This window comes from Agelaius phoeniceus, chromosome 6, assembly GCF_051311805.1.
Source record: "Agelaius phoeniceus isolate bAgePho1 chromosome 6, bAgePho1.hap1, whole genome shotgun sequence".
NCBI classification, from domain to species: Eukaryota; Metazoa; Chordata; class Aves; order Passeriformes; family Icteridae; genus Agelaius; species Agelaius phoeniceus.
Genome location: NC_135270.1, coordinates 63,178,559 through 63,198,742, shown reverse-complemented (window position 1 = coordinate 63,198,742; position 20,184 = coordinate 63,178,559). Strand labels below are relative to the sequence as shown.

General features: G+C 47.4%; 1 protein-coding gene across 1 annotated transcript in view; it reads right to left on the bottom strand.

Annotated features, from left to right (window-relative positions):
- The window catches only part of MDGA2 (MAM domain containing glycosylphosphatidylinositol anchor 2), a 217,951-nt gene that overhangs the window by 82,510 nt on the left and 115,257 nt on the right, over window positions 1-20,184 (bottom strand). Inside the window, exon 6 of the mRNA XM_054635413.2 lies at window positions 13,196-13,465. Within this exon, the coding sequence (XP_054491388.2) occupies window positions 13,196-13,465 (270 nt within the window). The remainder of the gene's footprint in view (window positions 1-13,195; window positions 13,466-20,184) is intronic.

Sequence of the window (20,184 nt, the reverse complement as noted above, 5' to 3'; positions counted from 1 at the left end):
GACATACTAGAAAATCTGTCTGCTCCATCCAGAGTGGTGAAAATGTGAGTTCAGATTCAGTTTTGCTTATTCCAACTCAATTTTGCTAATTCCAACGCAGTTTTGAAAATTCCGACACAATTTTGCAAATTCCAACTCAGCTTTGCTAATTCCAACCCAGTTTTGCTTATTCCAACTCAATTTTGTTAATTCCAACTCAGTTTTGCTAATTCCGACCCAATTTTGCAAATTCCAACTCAATTTTGTTAATTCCAACTCAGTGTTTCTAATTCCAACTCAGTTCTGCTAATTCTGACTCAAGTTCGGTAATTCGGTAGCTCCTTAAACAAGGATTTACAAATTCCATTCTGAAAGAGCATTCCCACCACCTGGAAAAGAATTAACACTTCCAGAGCTCAGAAAAGAATTAATATTTATTTATTTATTTATTTATTTATTAGTTTGTCTTTTCAAAGTGGGGGGAAAAAGCCTAAATTTGAGCTATTTACCCTCAGTCCCACAGGGTAGGAGAGGCTTCTTCCATTGAGGAAGGCAACATTTTTTAAGGAGAGAATGAAAAATTTGGTATTTTTCTAGGAAAAGCATCATTTTGGATGCTGCTCCTCAGTTCCAACCACATCTTAAAAGCATCCAACTGGTTGATTTTATTTATTCATTAATTATTTTATTTATTCACATTATTCATTTACTTATATTTATCTAAGGGAGTTCCACGGCTTTAATCAAGAATGGAATTTTTTTGCACTCCTCTTTGCCGAGCCACTCTCCTTCCCTTGGGGAATTCTCGGCCAATTCCCAGGAATCAGCACTACCAAGTTGGAATCACAAGGATGGATGAACCAGTTGGAAACTGCCACAGAATTAAACTCTGAGGCACGAGCTGAGCTTTTTCTTTTATGTGTGTGTGTGGAAACAACAGCACAAACAATGCTTACACACACAAAAACCCCTCAATATTTTATGCAGATCCTTTTCAGGCAGGGGAGAACCAAAAAAGAACTCGATGGGCACGACCAGCGCGACGTTTCAGCCCAAATTAGTTGCTCATAACCTCAATAAACTATTTTTATTTCTGAGTTTTCAGCAGTTTCTCCCGCCTAGAACTGAACAAAGTCTAGCAGGGAAGTCAGGGCAACTTTCCTTTGTGGAAAAGCACAAATTCCAAGGTAAGAAAAGGGGGCAGAACCTCAAAGTTTGGGTCAAAGCTGTTTCTTGGAAGCAGAAGGGGGTTGGAAGTGGATGGTCTTTAAGGTTCTTCCAACCCAAACCATTCCATGACTCTGGACGAGGTTTCCAAAATCCCTTCAGAGCTTCCTGATTAACACCACATTGGGAACACCTGAGCTGAGCCTGATACAAACCCACTGGATAAAGGAAAAAGGGGTTTTTGTATCGTTTCCTCCATCCAGCAATCCCATAGAACAGTGGCTTGGGTTTTCCTCAGCTGCAGATTCCTGCACCTCCGTTTCCAGGAGGAAATTTCCAGGAGGGCATTCCAAAATGCCAAGAAAATTGAGCCATGCCATGGGTTTTGTCTTTGTGCTACCAGTTATGCGCTGAGAAGTTTTCATGGGGTGCGACACAGAAATTAAAGGGAAAATAAAGGTTAAGGGGCTTTTACACAGGCAGAGACAAGGGGGAATGGTAATAAACTTAAAGAGATTTACTGGGATATTGGGAATTGGGAATTCCTGGCTGGAAGGGTGGGATGGAATTGCCAGAGCAGCTGTGGCTGCTCCTGGATCCCTGGAAGTGTCCCAGGCCAGGTTGGACACTGGGGCAGCCTGGGACAGTGGGAGGTGTCCCCACCATGGCAGGGGTGGATGGAATCATCTCTAAAGTCACTTCCCACCCAGACCATTCCAGGATTCTCAGATAAACCAGCAAAATGTGGGAGATGCTGCTGCAGACCCCTCCCAGCGGATTTTTGGGAACGTCATCAGCCCACGGAGCCGCAAAGGAGCAGCAAATGTGCAAATAAATCTGAAACTGTTCTCTGAGACTCAGCAAAGTGCCAGCCTCCCTCCAAAGAGGCCCCAAAGAACGAGGATGTGATCAAACAACCCGAGATGAAACAACTTTTGTCCTCAAACTCCTCACAAACAGTCCCTGCCCTCCCTCATTAATTATATTTTCAAAGTAATAAAATGCAGTTCAGGATCTCAAGCAAGGCCTATTTGCATTCATCAGGTTTGGTTGGTTTTTTCCCACCACCTCTCTGATCAACCTCAAATTTTCCTTTAATGCCCCAGAATGTTCCTGCCTCACCAATTTCCAATGGCTCAAAAAACCACCACTAAACACATCAAGTTCTGCACGATTTTCTGCACCACTTTTAGGCTTTGACACGAGAGTTACGGACCCCTGGCTGCTTCCCAAGTGGATGCAGGACACAGGGAATGTTTGGATTTGTGGTTGCTGATGGTTCAATCTGTGTTTAACGTGTTACATGGAGCAGCAAACTCCAAATTTCCGGTTTTAACCTTCTTTGAGCAGCCAGAGGTCCCTTGAAGCACCTCCTGTGCCCTCCCCCGAGGAGGTTTGGAGTCATTTTGGTTGCTTCCCTTCACTTTTTGTCAGCAATTTTGGTTTGACCCATTCACAGTGAACAAGAAGAGGACTTCACCCAAGCAGATGTGGAGCCCTGCACGGTCTTGGAGCAGATGTTGGAATTTTGGGGAGCTCAGAACCCAGCCTGGCCCTTTTCCTGAGCACCCAGAGTGGGAAATTTCCCATATTCCGATAATTTCATGCCCAGCCCCACCTCACTTCCAGGACCCTCCAAAATCACTGGGAATTCTGTGATCTCCTGGATCTCATTGTGGGCTGGCTCGGAGAAGCCAGGAAACCTTTCCTGGTGTCCAGGTGTTCCTGATCCCTTCCTGTTTCCCTCTCAAATGTGGGAAAAAGAGTTTGTGATCCTGGGAAAGATTCTTCAATTATTTTTTAAGGACAATGAACTACAGAGACACAGCAGGGAAATGGCCAAAGATCCCAGAATTCCAGGATGGGTTGGGTTGGAAATGCATTTAGGGATTGTCCAGTCCCAACCCCATGATCGGGGACACCTTCCACTATCCCAGGTTGTTCCAAGCCCCATCCAACCTGGCCAAACTATCCTGGAATGAAGTGATAATGGAAGGAACAACAAAATCTGCTCCAGTACCCCACATGGGAAGAGCTCTGCAGTCCATATTCATTTTTATCTGGAATTGCAGCCTAAATGGATCCATGTGCTGTCCAAAACCCCCGTTCCCGCTGACTAAAACCCCACAGAAATCCTTTCCTGCTGTCTTGGCAGTAACCTGCCCACTGCTATCAAATCAAGAGAAAGAAAATCCAAGTTTTTATCCCAAGCTCCGAAGAGACACCAAATTTTGTTTATTTTGGCTGTGGGCAATAAAGTTGGGTCTGCTTTTAACATTCTCCAGGATTCCCTTAAATTCCCTTATCCAAACTCTTTAACAACTGTCAAAAATATCTTTTTCACTGGTGATTATCTCAGTGCGGTCATTAAACTTCATTCTTTACACGAAAAAACATTTTGGCATTGTTCTGTGGATAAAAATGGGAAAAAACTCAGATTTGTGGTTGCCAAAAATTCACATTTGCTGTCATGGACCAGGAAAATACTGGAGAGGAAAATACTGGAGAGGAAATGACAGATTTCTGGTTTAATTGCAAAACTTAATTATGAAAAGAAGAGCAAAACCACACCCCAAATAATAGAGTTTGCGGACATCAGCTCAGCATAATCAAAGTGTAGCACAGAATTCCAGACTGATTTGGGATGGAAGAGTCCATAAATCCCACCCAGTGCCACCCCTTTTCCATGGCAGGGACACCTCCCACTGCCCCAGGCTGCCCCAATGTCCAGCCTGGCCTTGGGCACTGCCAGGGATCCAGGGGCAGCCACAGCTGCTCTGGCAATTCCAGCCCAGCCAGGAATTCCCAATTCCCAATCTCCCACCCATCCCTGCCCTCTGGCACTGGCAGCCATTCCCTGGCTCCTGTCCCTCCATCCCTTGTCCCCAGTCCCTCTCCAGCTCTCTTGGAGCCCCTTCAGGCCCTGCCAGGGGCTCTGAGCTCTCCCTGGAGCCTTCTCCTCTCCAGGGGAACATTCCCTACTCTTGGAGCAGCTCCAGCCCTTGGAGCAGCTCCGTGGTCTCCTCCAACACATCCACACCTTCCTTGTCCTGAGAAGCCCAAACCTGGATGCAATTCCGGTCATAAGGACCAGTCTGGGTTGGAAGGGAATAAAAAGTAATTCAACAAACATTTGAAAAAGAGAGTAATGAAATAAATAGTCTGACTTTTTAGGGACGACACTCCAACTTGGACCACTCATAAAATTCAAATTCCTTAAACTGGGCATTTAGAATCATGGAATTGTTCAGGTTGGAGAAGTCCTCTGAGGTCACCGAGTCCAACCACCAACCAGCACCACCTCTGTGGTCACCACTAAACCTTGTCCTCATCCACACATTCTGGGCACAATTCCAGGGATTGTGACTCCATCCCACCCTGAGCAGCCTCTTCCAACACTCCCCAATCCATGAGGAAAAGACTCTGAGGTAACTGAGAAAATGCTGCTTCCCCAGAGCTCCCTTCGCATCCAAGACAGTTTTGAAGCAAATTCCTGCTAAAAAAAAGCTCCACATTCCCAGCATTTCAGCACCAGCTCGTTCTGCTCCTGTCAACACGGTTTGAGCTGGGAGGTTTTAAGATCCTAAACTTCCAGCAGCTCACCGAACAATTAAGATGTCAAACGTCTTCTCTTAAAGCATCTCCAAACTTTTTAATATCAAGTAATTATTTGGCACTTCCAAGGCCAGATGCATTCCCACTTCCAATTTAAATGCAAATCCCACGGAGAGACTTCAGGTTTTGTCTCTACTTTTAGAAACTGCTGCTAATTTTGCAAAGAAAAGGTTTTTTTATTCCTGTTTTTCCGTGTGCTCGGCTTAATTAGCTCCCGGCTCCTTCGGAGCTGCTCTTTTGAAGGAGGGGGAGGTTTGGGTTCCTTTGAATGATGAAAATTTCAGTTTACAACTTGCTCCAAATCTGATCCGTTAAAGAGATGAAGGGGAGATCAAAGAGGGAGAAACTCAGCGTGGTTCCTCTTTTAGCGGCTTTTAGAAGGAAAGATTCGACGGAAATCGGCGGCACCGGGAGGGAAGACGTTGGGGGTTGGGAATAGATGATCTCTAAGATCTCTTCCAGCACAAACCACTCTGTAATTCCAAGAAATATCCAGGTGGGATTGAGCTCAGGAGGTTCCTTCTCTGATCTCCAGCTCATACCATGGGTTTTCCAAGGACTGAAGACCTCCGGGGATGGAAATTTCACAACCTCCCACCCTCAGCTCCCAGGAAAAGCTGGGAGCTGTGCCAGTGGTGTCACTGGGTTTGGAGGCAGAAATTGCTGAGTCCTTCCATTTTTCCTGATGGAAAGATGTTTCCTCCCTGATTTAAAGGGGATGTAGAAGATGGATCATGGATGAGATCCCAACACATTCAAGCGAGGGTGAAATTCCAAAAACTGCAGGAATTTGACCAAGAAGAAACAGGGACAACTTAGCAGCTGGAATTTTGTCACTTTTAAAACCCCAAGCAGAAGAAAAGAGGGGGAAAAAGCCAAAATAGCTCCTAAGCTCCAAAATTCCAGCTTGCCAAGGCACGGATGCATGGCTGGAGCAGTGGATTGGGGCTGCCCCATCCCACAAGAAAATGGGAATTCAGGAGTCTTGTCACAAGCCAGACAAGGACTGGGATATAAATGAAACCCTCCAGAGAAGCTGCCACAACCCCCAGTGGGCTCTGCACTTGCCAAAGGAATTTTAAATCCTTGGAATGCTGCAGCTGGATGTTTTCCAGGCCCTTTAAAAAGTTTAATTCTTGTGCCAAAGCTGTCCTTAAAAAAAAAAAAAAAAAAAAAAAAAAAAAGCCTTGCTGAGTTTTCCTGCCCCAAAGTGTTCCATTGGAATTTATTGGAATTTTTCCTTCTTTGTACATGATACTCAGCCCTTCTCCCAGTCCCCATTCCCAAGGTTTCCACACTGGATTATCCCCATTCCTGCTTTTGGGGTGGCTCAGAAGCTTTGTAGGAGCTCAGCATTTCCCTAGAGCCTGGATTTCTTCCAATATGGGATGCATTTCCCTCCAACACCTTTTCTCCCACTCTTAAATACCTCAAATCTACGTAAAGATCCTATTAAAAAATTCCCAAAATTATTTATCAGACTGGACAGAAATCTAAAAATCCCAGTCCCATTTGCTTGGTGCAGCAGGAAAAGTGTCTTAAAACACATTTCAAGGACAGCAAAGCACCTTTGGAACAGAAGAAATCACTTTGAGCTCATCCTTCTCTTCTTGGTTTCCTCCCCCTCCAAGAGGAGAAAAAACTTGGAAAAATTCAACTTTTTCTCTGCCAGAAAGAAAACGTTGGTAAAAGTCCCCAGATCTTGTCGTGTGTTATCAGCCAGGATCTAAAACAATATTTAAAGTACAGCACAAACCCTGCCAAAACAATTATCAGCTTTAGTAATTAATAACTTCTGCCAATCAAGAGTAAGAATAACCTTTATCCTTGTCTCCAGTGGAATCCCAGAATAACTGAGGATGGAAAAGAGCTCCAAGATCAGAGTCCCAGCTGTGCCCAATGCCCACCTTGTCCCCAGCCCAGAGCTCTCAGTGCCACCTCCAGGGGACACCTGCAGGGATGGGCACTGCAACCCTCCCTGGGCAGTTCCTGAGCCCCCTTTCCATGGGGAAATTCCTGCTGTGCCCACCCTGAGCTGCCCTGGCCCAGCCTGAGGCCGTTCCCTCTGCTCCTGTCCCTGTGCCCTGGAGCAGAGCCCGACCCCCCCGGCTGTGCCCTCCTGGCAGGAGCTGTGCAGAGCCACAAGGGCCCCCTGAGCCTCCTTTGCTCCAGGCTGAGCCCCTGCCCAGCTCCCTCAGGGATTCTGCAGCCCCTGCCCAGCTCCCTCAGGGATTCTGCAGCCCCTGCCCAGCTCCCTCAGGGATTCTGCAGCCCCTGCCCAGCTCCCTCAGGGATTCTGCAGCCCCTGCCCAGCTCCCTCAGGGATTCTCCAGCCCCTGCCCAGCTCCCTCAGGGATTCTGCAGCCCCTGCCCAGCTCCATTCCCTGCCCTGGACACTCTCCAGACCCTCCAGGTCCTTCCAGAGCTGAGGGATCCAGAACTGAACAGAGCCCTCAAGGTGCTCCAGCAGCTCCAGCACAGGGGACAATCAGGACATTCCCTTCCCTGCTCCTACTCCCACACAATTCCTGATCTAATCCAGGTGCCTTTGGCCCCTTTCCCACCTGGCCACACCTGGGCTTTTGTCCAGTCAGTGTCCCCAGCTCCCCCAGGACAAAACTGGTGAAAAAATTTGTCCACCCGAAGACAAGGAGAGGGATCAGATGACTCCCATCTCCTGAAATCCCTTCTGATAAATCCTTCCAGACACGTGGTGCCCAACAGGCTCCTCGTGATGTCCTCCAGAGCAGCAAACTCCCTTCAAAATCAAATTCCTGCTCACAAAAATTCCAGGATGTCCTAATGAAAGGACAGAAGGATCAATAAACCATCTCCGTTTTTATTGGAGAGCCTTTTATGAACTCATCCATGACCCTCCAGCCTGGGAAGAGCTCACAGGCCTGAGCCTGTGGCAGATAATAAAAATAAATGGATTTATTCAACTCCAAAGCTCCGCTTTTCCCCACATTCACTCCCAGAGCTGTAAACTTTTAAGGAGCACACTGGGAATTTATGGCTGTAGGAACACCCTGGATAAGGAGATCAGGTTTGCTTGGTTAAAACCTTTTGAAATCCCATCACAGAGGACTTCTCTCCACGGAGGAGATTTGCCTGAGGATATTTGCCAAGGCCTTTGGAATTCTCCAGCCAGGAAAAAAGATGGAAAATCAGAATTATTAAGGCTGGAAAAGCCCTTGGAGATCATCGAGCCAAGGCGTTATCCCAGCACTGCCAGGACACCATGGACCCACATCCCAAAATTTATTCCATTCTTCCACTTGCTGGGAGCTTTTCCCAGGATACAGAGAGGGAAAAAAAAAAGATGGGAAAAAACCCTCCTTCTCCAATATAATGGAAGATCCAACATTTTAGGATTTTAGAATTCCCAACCAACCTCAGATGATTCCATGCAGTGACCACACATTCCAGACCCACATCCCAAAATTTATTCCATTCTGCTTCCTGGGAGCTTTTCCCAGGATACAGAGAGGAAAAGAAGGATAGGGAAAGGCTCCTTGTGCCAGTTTCATGGAAAATCCAACTTTTTTTTTTATTTTAGAATTCCCAACCAACCCCAGATGATTCCATGCAGTAACCACACGTGCCAGACTCCCATCCCTAAATTTATTCCATTCTCCCACTTGCCGGGAGCTTTTCCCAGAATACAAAGAATAAAAAGGATTAAAAAAAAAAAAAGCCACTTCTGCCAATTCCATGGAAAAATAAACATTTTAGGATTTTAGCATTCCCAACCAGCCCCAGATGATTCCAGGCAGTGACCACACGTGCCAGACCCACATCCCAAAATTTATTCAATTCTGTTTCCTGGGAGCCCTTCCCAGGATACAGAGAGGAAAGAAAGAATGAAAAAAAGAGATCCTTGCGCCAGTTTCATGGAGAATCCAACATTTTAGGATATTAGAATTCCCAACCAATCCCAGAAGATTCCAGGCAGTGACCACAAGTCCAGATGTGCCATGGCTCATCCTCCTGCCAGGAGGGACCTGCTGGGTGACAACTGTCACTGCTGCCACCAGACCCCAATTCCACCTCTGGGATAAAATTCCAGAGCCTTTCCCAGGCTCTGGTGCTCAGCAGCTCATGGGGGCCCTGCTCACATTTCAGTTGATGCAATCTGGGGCCATTCCAGAGGTGCTGACGTCCAACCAGCCCCAATTTTATCCTTTACTCCTCTAAAACCCAAGGGAAATTCCTAAAAAAAGCTTTGGGATAAAGAACAGGAAAGCAGAAGGAAGGCAGGTGTAGAGAACAAAATCCCAGGATTTTTATTTAATTAAAAAAGCAACAAAAGTTCATTAAATTCCCAATCTGAGCTTCCTCCTTCTGTTTTTATTCTTTAATTATTTTTTTTAGCAGCCACGCCTGCAGTTCGCACGCAGTTTTTGAAGGGATAATCCAGAGGCATTTCCAGCAATCCTGGCCTTAAAAAGGGATTTCCCTGGAGAGCTTTTTGTCCAGGAAGAGCTTTTGTGCTGCTGTGGAGCGCGGTCATTATTTTCTATTTCAACTGACAGGGAATCCCACCCCTCGGAAAAATTAACTCCAAGGATGAGGCTTCCACTTCCCAGAAGGTGAAATTCACACGGGCAGAGTCCAATGGAATTAAAAATGTGCCGCTGTTACAATGGCAAAGAAGGAGGGATCTGAAAAAAGATGGGAATGGTTTCCCTCAGGAAGGAACCAATGGAACAGGATGTCCAGGATTGGAATGGAACCCCCATTCCTGCAGGGATTTAAAGGTCTGTGGATGTGGCACTCGGGGACACGGGGCAGTGGTGGCCTTGGCAGTGCTGGGGGAGGATTTGACTCGATGGTTTTGGAGGATTTTTCCAACCTCAGCCATTCTGTGGTTCCATGATTTCTACACAGCCTGACACCCTTCCCAACCCTGTCAGGGTTCTTGACTTTAAGCCCTGGAAAACATTGCTATGGCTCTCCCTGTGTCCCAGTCTGATGGGCAGGTGTCCCTCAAGGATGTTATCCAGCATTTTCCTCTCTTTCTGGATGGAGGAGCCACCTTGGAACCAGAGAACCCTGGAATGGTTGGGGTGGAAGGGACCTTAAATCCCATCCCATTCCCATCCTTTCCATGGGCAGGACACTTCCCACTGTCCCAGGCTGCTCCACGCCCCATTGTCCAACCCATCTGTTGGACATTTCCAGAGATCCAGGGGTACCTGAATCCCAAGTTCTCTGGGAATTCCATCCCAGCCCCTCCCCACCCTCCCAGCCAGGAATTTCTTTCCAATATTCCATTTAATCCACCCTCTTCCAGTCTAAAGCCATTTCCCCTTGTCCTGTTCACTCCAGCCAGGAATTCCCAATATCTCATCCATCCCTGCCCTCTGGCACTGGCAGCCATTCCCTGGCTCCTGTCCCTCCATGCCTTGTCCCCAGTCCCTCTCCAGCTCTCCTGCAGCCCCTTCAGGCCCTGCCAGGAGCTCTGAGCTCTCCCTGGAGCCTTCTCCTCTCCAGGGGAACATTCCCAGCTCTCCCAGCCTGGCTCCAGAGTGGCTCCAGCCCTGGAGCAGCTCTGTGGCCTCCTCTGGATCACATCCACACCTTCCTTGTCCCAAGTCCCTCTCCACCTTTGGAGTCAGCAGCCACAAATTAGGAAAACATCCGTAAAAAATTCATGGAGATGCTTCATTCATGGAATGAAGCACAGACAGCAAAGGCACACTCATATAAAGATACTGAAGTTTAGAGAAATTTCAAGGGAAAAAAAATTCCTCAGAGCCCTGCTGGTGCTTTGAGGGAAGATTTATTTCTGGGTCAGACTGGGGGATAATTGTTGAATTCTGGGATTCGGGGCGCACCTGGCACAAGATGGGAACTCCATTTACCAAATGCTTTTCCTGCCTGGCACGGAAGTTTCTATTTCCAGCAAATTCTCTTCTCTCCTCAGCTGCTGTGTGAAAATCCTGACCCACAACAGCAAAATGAGCTGAAGTGAGAGAGAAATGAGCCAAAATGCTGAGAAATAAGCACACAAAGTCAACCCAAACTCTGCCTTTCTCTCACATTTCACTCCTCAACTCAGCGTCACTTGCAGCAAAGATAAACCCAAGACTGAAATGGAGATTTTTTTCCTTCTAAAGGAGAAGTTTTCCCATTTAACAGAAATAATAAGGGGGAAATAATAAAACTGGGGCTAGGAAGGAGCTGAGCTTCATTTATTCAATGGTTTCTTCTCACTGTGGTCCCATCTCAGCATTAACGGGGCCACAGAAAAGAGAGGGAAAAGGAAAAAAAACCACCTGGAGTGTTTTAATGAGACTTTGTTCAACATCTAGCAGCTCCCAGGCATCGTCTTCTATAAATAAAAACAGGAGGGGATATTATTATTATTATTATTATTTTTATTATGATGCCATGACTCATGGAATTTGTGTCTGCAGGGATTTAGGGATGCGGCTTTTCCTCTGGGCTGGCTGGCACTGTCTGCTGGGTCAATTAAAACATTGAGGTTTCTTTTCACACCAAGATATTCCTCTCCCTTTCCTTATTCCAAGTTGTTTTCCACCCCAGTTCCCCTTCCCCACTTCACCCCCATGTAAATCCCGGCAAATTAATGTTCCTGAGCTGAGGAATGGCAACAAAACGTCAGAGCCAAATGTCAGAAATTCAGATTCAAACACAACATCCCAAATAAATCCACGCCCATCTCCTGATGCAATCCAGGCTGATCCAATGCTCCCTCCCTGATCCCAATTCCTCATCCAGCTGAAGAGCAGGAGATGCTGGGCAATAAGAAGCGAGCAGTGGTTGTGGCTCCCATGAAACATTCCCACATTGGCTCCTTATCCATCAGTTTTTCCTGAGTCTGATTAATCCCAGGTTATTCTTTCAAATTCCTACAGCTTGGAGTTTATGTGGAAAATGAGGTTCAGATGAAGTGTTTGGTTCAGGGAGGTGAATCCTCTCTGATGATGCCAATCCAGCTCTGTATCCAAACCAACTGCCTGTGTCCCAGGGGTTTTCCAGAAGGGAATAAACGAGCAGGGAATGATTCCCTCCAGCTGGCAGCAGGTGCTGTGCAAGCCCTCCTCTTTCACTTTCACCTCAGACAGACACTTTTCCAGATATTTCCTGGAATTAAAGCACAGGGAACAATCTAAATCTCCCCTCCAGGGATGACATTCCCAGCCTTAATTTCAGGAACAGCTTCAGACAAGGAGGAAGGAAGAGATGAAGGAGGCAATGAGAACTCCAGGAGCTTGGGATGCATCCAATACCTTTGGTGATAATTTCATGGAATATCCTGAGTTGGAAGGATCCCACAAGGATCATGGAGTCCAGCTCCTGTCCCTGCCCAGACCCCCCAGCACTCCCACCTTGGGATCCCTGGAATTGCTGTCCAAAGGCTCCTGGGGCTCTGGCAACCGTGCCCATTCCCTGGGGAGCCTGGGCAGTGCCAGCACCCTCTGGAATACTGGAACCTTTCCCTGAGATCCAACCTGAGCCTGCCCTGTCCCAGCTCCAGCCATTCCCTGGCTCTTGTCCCTGTCACAGGGACCATCAATCAGAGCTGCTCCTCAAGAGGATGTTGAAGACCACAATGAAGTGTCCCCTCAGTCCCCTCCAGGCTGAACAAAGCAATTTCTCTCCACTTTGCATGGAAGAGCTGCTGCATCACCCCAGCACAAAAAAGCACCAAGCCACCTCAGGGCTTTGATCCCAGCACAAGAACTCTGGCAGGCTTGGAAACCAACACTAATTCTTCCCATAACTGATTAGAAATGACCAGAAATCCCAGAATGAGAGAATCATCAAGGCTGAAAGAGACCTTCAAGATTTAGTCCAACCGGGGCCATTTGGAAACAGAGGAAACCCCCCCACTACTGAACATTGAATGTTGAACATTGAACATTAGACATTTAATGTTGAGCATTGAACATTGAATTTTGAACGTTAAACCTTGAATGTCGAACATTGAACACTGAGCGTTGAACGTTGGATATCTGATGTTGAGCATTGAATGTTGAATGTTAAACTTTGAATGTTGAACATTGAATGTTGAACATTGAATGTTGAACAAGGAACATTGAATGTTGAACAATGAATGTTGAATTTTGGATGTTGAATGTTGAACATTGAACATTGAACATTGAATGTTGAACAAGGAACATTGAATGTTGAATGTTGAACATTGAACCTTGAATGTTGAACATTAAACTTTGAATGTTGAACAATGAATGCTGAATTTTGAATGTTGAACATTGAACATAGAACCTTGAATGCTGAACATTGAACATTTAACATTGAACGTTGAATGTTGAACAATGAACGTTGAACGCTGAATGTTGAATGTTGAACAGTGAACATTGAACCTTGAACCTTGCTGTCCCACTGGATTAGGACTGGAATAATCTTCCAGGAGAAAGGTCCATGGTTTTCCAGCTGAACTCACCTCTTACGATGATGTTGGTGGACTTCTTGGCGGGATTGCCGACGTTGTTGTTGGCGATGCAGCTGTAGGTGCCGGAATCCTCGGAGGTGATGGCGGGAATGGTCAGGGTGCCCCCGTTCAGCACAGTCTTGTTAGGCAGGACCCCCACTGACCTCACCCACGTCAGGCTGGGCGCTGGCTCCCCCCCGGTGGTCACACACACCAAGGTGATGGCTTCTCCAGGGTTCACCACGATGGGGTCGTCCACGAGGAGCTTGATGGAAGGGGATGCTGCAGAACAACCAGGATCACAGAATCAGGGAATGATTTGGCTGGGAAGGGACCTCAAAGCCCACCCAGTGCCACCCCTGCCATGGCAGGGACACCTCCCACTGCCCCAGGCTGCTCCAAGCCCCAGTGTCCAGCCTGGCCTTGGGCACTGCCAGGGACCCAGGGGCAGCCACATCCCCTGGGCATGCAGAGGCAGGTAAGGATGGATGGATGGATGGATGGATGGATGGATGGATGGATGATGGATGGATGGATGGATGGATGGATGGATGGATGGATGGATGGATGATGGATGGATGGATGGATGGATGGATGGATGGATGATGGATGGATGGATGGATGATGGATGGATGGATGATGGATGGATGATGATGGATGGATGGATGGATGGATGGATGGATGGATGGATGGGATGGATGGATGGATGGATAGATGGATGATGGATGGATGATGGATGGATGATGGATGGATGGATGGATGGATGGATGGATGGATGGGATGGATGGATGGATGGATGGATGGATGGATGGATGGATGATGGATGGATGATGGATGATGGATGGATGGATGGATGGATGGATGGATGGATGGATGGGATGGATGGATGGATGGATGGATGATGGATGATGGATGGATGGATGATGGATGGATGGATGGATGGATGGATGGATGGATGGATGGATGATGGATGGATGATGGATGGATGATGATGGATGGATGGATGATGGATGGATGATGGATGGATGGATGGATGGATGATGGATGGATGGATGATGGATGGATGATGGATGGATGATGGATGGATGGATGGATGATGGATGGATGATGGATGGATGGTGGATGGATGGATGGATGGATGGATGGATGGATGGATGGATGGATGGATGGACGGACAGCTCTGCAGCCACATTTGGGATGGAACATGCCTGTGTGTGGGAGAGATGCCAGCACACTGGCTTGGAAACCTTGGAAAAAGGAATTAGTCAAGAACTTGTTTGGCATGGGAAGCCTGCTCTCCTCAAGTCACATCCTGCCACTCATCCATCCCTCTCCATCCACCTTCTCCCCAGTGAACTCCTGGGAACTTGGCTGCCAACTGGGATGGATCCCTGTTGGAATGCAGAGAGGCATCTCCCTTGGGACATCATCTCTTTGTACATGGAGAGACGGAACCATCCCGGACAGAGGTGGTTTTCCCTCTCTGGGATGTGCAACCTTCACACCTAATCCTCATAATTCCCATAAAATTTCAGGTGTAGTGGAAGCAGTCAGCACAGGTGGATGGGGAGATGCTGCTGACCTTGGAAAGATTAATTCTGTTTTCTTGTCTCTCCTTTCCCATGAAATATTTCCATGTGATATAAGAGGAGCAAATGCTCAATACTAAGGGAGAGAGCAGCAATTAATTGGAGAATATAGATAAAAATAAAAATAAAAATAAAAATAAAAATAAAAATAAAAATAAAAATAAAAATATGAGTATAGAATCACACTCTGAGCTGTGACATCCTGTGTCCCCTGTGGAGAGGGATCCACCCTTGCTGGATCCAGGCTTTGCTCCAAGGCATCCTTTAAGCTGCATGAATGATGCACCAATGTATAAATATCCATTGCTAGGCCAGGGAAAGCAGCAACTCCAAAAAAAACCCCAGGAATGAAGGTGAAGGATTGACATTCTGGGCCAAGAATGCCAGCAAAAGTGGTAATAAAAAGGGAAAGGCAATAAAAATGTTACATTCCAAAATCACATCGCCATCCTTGTTATTACAGGGAGATATTCCCGGGTGTTCCGCTTTAGATGGGAATCTTATTTCAATATTAAAGGAATACAAACCAAGCACTAGAGGCAAATACAAGAATCAGCCATAAAATCAGCGTTTCCTTCATTTGGGCTTCACCCAGGAGGAATTTGCTTTGTCTGCATTTGGAAGCAGGAACAAAAGAAAAATGGGAAGACCTTCCTTTGTAGCTGTCCTGGCACCAGGAGAAGTGGGAGCATCATATTCATGGAATATCCTGAGTAGGGGCATCCCACAAGGATTATGGATCCAGCTCCTGGCCCTGCCCTGACCCCCCAGCAATCCCACCTTGGGCATCCCTGGCAGTGCTGTCCAAAGGCTCCTGGAGCTCTGGCAGCCTTGGGAATGTGCCCATTCCCTGGGGAGCCCTGGCAGTGCCAGCACCCTCTGGAATCATGGAACCTTTCCCTGCTGTCCATCCTATCCCTCCTGGCACAGCTTCAGCCACTCCCTCAGTCCAGTCCTGGGTCACCAGAAGGAAACTCCTTAGGAGAGCAGAGATTCACAATCCAAGCCCTCTCTTCCAGTTCATCCCATTTTTGGACTTCTCAAATCCTTACCAGCATGAATTCCTGGTTCAGGTAATTTAAAACCAAAGTAATTGGGCTCACGGCTAAAAATCCAGACCCCAAACCAGTCGGCTCTGACAGCTGTGCCAGGGTCTCTTTGCTCACAACCTCTAAGCTCTTCCTCCATCAGCTGATGCCTCCAGCAGCTGATGGATCCCTGGTTTGGAATTCCAGCTGGGAAACTGGGAATTGTGCCATGTTTTCTGCTTAAGGAGGTTTATTTTTGGAAGAAGGTGTCAAAACCAGGGATCCAGGTACAACCAGAACCTGTGGGGTCATCACCAACACCCAGCTGGCACCTATTTCCCTCTCCCTTCCTCCCTCCTGGGTTTCATCATTTTTCCTGAACAATTCCAGAAAGGAGCTGCTCTTTGCTCCCACTTCCCATCAAATCTCGAGACAGGGAACAAGGGAACCATGGATAATCCTTCAAAACTCGAAGCAAAAGATAAAAGCACCGACGTCAGACCAAGCTGGTGGGGCCATTTCCATAATCCTGCAGATGAAAGGGAGCCCTTTGCCATCCTTCAGGAACAAAGTGGGATGGGATAAAAAGGCTGGGACACATCCCTTTCATCCCGACACTCCAGACAGAAAAGTACATGGAAATGAGGGTTTGGATACAGCAGTTTCCCTTTATTTACACCACGACTTTCACTTTCAGCTCCAATCCCAAAAAAGCAAACAGAAATCCCTGGATTTCTGCAGCCATGGACACAGCAAGCTGGATTTAATCCGAAAAATATTAAGAAATTTAGGAAGGTTGTTGAGGTTTTCAGCAAATGGGACTCAGTGGAGCAGATAAAGGGTCAAACCCCTCTTGTGCAGGGAATATTCTCAATATTCCCAATATTCATGAATGGGCCTTTACATTGATAGTTCTCTGCTAAAGGAGAAAAGAATGGGGAGTTATAGCCAGGGAATCATAAAACCCTGGAATGGTTTGGGTTGGAAGGACCCTAAATCCCATCCTATCCCACCCCTGCCGTGGCAGGGACACCTCCCACTGTCCCAGGGTGCTCCAAGCCCCAGTGTCCAGCCTGGCCTTGGGCACTGCCAGGGATCCAGGGGCAGCCACGGGAACATGGGAAAGGTTCATGCGTGAAATCCCATAAATTCCAAGAATTCCAAACGCAACAAAACCGTCCCTGCCAGAAGGAGTCCGGACTAAATGGGGTCTGTTATCACTCTCAAAACCTTTTCCCGAGCCAAGGTCTGTCCTAAATGACTTTCAGCATTGAGGAGGGGAGCGCTGGGCCTTGGAGCTTTGGCCAGCAAAGCTTCACCCAACCACAACCTCCAGCCCAGCAGAGCCTCAGCCAGCCAACATTCCTGGTCAAAACCTCCCTTGGACTCCATTAGGAATAATAAAAATCATCACCAAACAATAGCAAGCTCTAGGAAATACTCCCAAAACTTCCCTGGAGAACGCTTTCCAAACATCCCGTTTGCACGCCACAAGAACACCTCCATGTCCTGAGAGCTCCGCGTCCCCCCTGCCCTTTGGAATTGGGGTTTCCCAGCGCCAATCCCACATTTTGGAGTCAGCCTTGGCTTGGCAGGGGACTGTCAGAACCCAGGAAATTCCTCTGGCTGCCTTGGAGGACTCGAGACCTTGGCAGGGGGCTTGGAGACCTGGGCACAGAGTCAAAAAACACCTGTGCCTTTGGTTTTAGCCCTTGGAAAAAACAATTACTGACTTTATATGAAGAATTACAAGTCAAAAGAGTCTAAGTAGAATAACAGTTAGTTTGTCATGGGGTGAAAATGTAGAATTTTGGGATTTTTTAGAATGGGGGTTCAGGAGGCAAGATGGAGAAATCTGGGCATGTCCTGTCCTTCTTCTTCTTCTTCTTCTTCTTCTTGCCCTCCATCTCCTGCTATGATGGTGGCAGATTTGGATTGGTTTAGAGTGGAAGCTCACTGTCTAACATAGGTGATAGGGATTGGGAAGTGATTGTAAATAATGCACACGTAGTTTTTAGTACAAAAAGTTAACACCGGCCCGAGGGTGGCCAGTGTCCCTCAGCCTGACCTGCCAGACAGACCTGCAGCGGGTCGGAGAAAGCATGACAGAGATGAGAAACAATAAACAACCTTGAGAATGAAAACAAAAGAATCCCGACTCCTTCTTCAACCGCTGGGCTGGGAAAAGAGGCTCGCGCGTATCTCAGAGCCACTGCGACCAGCAGAGATTCTGAGAGGGCACAAAGAGAGCGGCAGAGCCCCTGGGAGCTCCTCCCCTGGCAGAACAAGGCCCTACTGATCGGAGGGAATCCGCCCCGCTCCCATTCACGCCGCAGCTGCAGCCTTGGGAAAGGGCCTCCCATTCAGAGCTTCCGTGCGGGAGCGACGGACGGGGGTAGGATGGTCGGGACGGACGGAGACCAGAGACCTCCGAAGCCAGGCCTTGGTACTCGTGGGTTATTGCAAAGGGCGTGGGTGGTTTATTGCAAAGGGCACCAAGCAGGGGCCCTGCTTGGAGCTGCCGGCCACAGCTTGGAGCAGACCCCAGAGAGGGAGAGAGGGGTAAAGAGAGTGATAGAGAAGGCAAGAGCGTGTGTCAGAACCCAGGAAATTCCTCTGGCTGCCCTGGAGGGCTCCAGCCCTTGCCCGGGGGGCTCAGAGACCCTGGCACAGAGCCCAAGACCCCTGTGCCTTTGATTTAGCCCTTGGAAAAAACAATTACCAATTTTTATATGAAGAATTACAAGTCACAAAAGTTTAAGTAGAATAATGGTTAGTTGGTCACGGGGTGAAAAATAGATTTTTGGGATTTTAGAATGGGGGTTCAGGAGGCAAGATGGAGGAATTTGGGTGTGTCCAGCTTTTCTTTTTCTTCTTCTTCTTCTTCTTGGCCTCCATCTTCTGGGTGATGGTGGCACTTTTGAATTGGTTTAGAGTAGAGACAGACTGTCTAACATAGGTGATAGGGATTGGGAAGTTATGGCAAATAAAGTACACGTAGGTTTTAGTATAAAAAGACAACACCGCCTCTGAGGTGGGCAGCGTGCCATGGACTGACCTGCTGGACAGATCTCAGCAGGTTGGAGAAAGAATGTTATAGATGAGAAATAATAAACAACCTTGAGAACGAGAACAAAAGAATCCTGACTCCTTCCACTGCTGGGCTGGGAAAAGAGACTCGTGCACATCTCGGGGTCACTCTGAGCAGCAGATATTCTGAGAAGCATGGTAAAGAGGATGAGAGAGCAGGGAAGAGTAAAAAGAGAGCGAGGTTCCCGTTACAATACCATAAATCATCTTCTGTGCTGAATATTCTAATTCTCACTAACCAATCTAATACAAGATACAAATTCTACAGCATTTACATACAGCCTATAAGAATCATTACATTCCCATACTGTGTTACATTTCAAACCCTAAAAACTCCTCTTTGGGCCCTTCTGCCAAGCTGTAGGGTCTGCTCTGACCCTTGGGCCTGTCTGCAGGCAGAGGGTGTTGTTCCATCAAAAGGGGATCCCCTTCAGCTGGCCACACCATTGTTTTCCAGTTGTTCAGTAACTGAGGGATCTCAGAGCTTGCTTTCATTTCAATCTCACTTATAGTTTCCATATTCTCAACATCTTTTGCCAGGCAGTCATATTTATAAGGCTTTCCTGTTTCATCTTCCCCAGCATCACATCCCGGGATTTCAGAGCTGCCTGGGGAGCCAGTGGTGCCGGTGACAAAGTGCTCTTGGAATTACAACGGGTCACAAAGCCCAGCCCCGCTGCTCCAGGCACTACCAGGAATTTAAATGGGAATTACATCAATTTTTGTGGCCTCGTGTTAAAGGCAAGCCAGGCATCAATGGCAGATGGATGGAGATTGATTAGGAAATTAATTATTAATGGCTCCAACATAGCCCAGTCCTCAAAAGGTGCTAAACCAGCAGGAAACACACCCTGGGCTTGATAAATGACTGGGGCAAGGCTTTCTCAGACTGAGCACAAACCAAGCGCTCTTTAAGCCATCATTAACACGCTTAATTAGACCAGGCTAAGTAAGGCCAAGCACTTTGGACCAGAGAAGCTGTGGCTGCTCCATCTTTGGAATGTTCCAGTTTCAATGGGGTTTGGAGCAACCTGATCCAGTTAGCAAGGCGTTCCTGCCCTGCAGGGAGTGAATGGGATAATCCTAAACCAGCAGAAAACACACACTGATCTTGATAAATGACTGGGGCAAGGCTTTCTCAGACTGAGCACAAACCAAGCGCTCTTTAAGTCATCATTAACACTCTCAATTAGACCAGGCTGCCAAGCACTTGGGCCACAAAAGCTGTGGCTGCTCCACCCTTGGAATGTTCCAAGCCAGATGGGGTTTGGATCAGCGTGACCCAGTGCAAGGT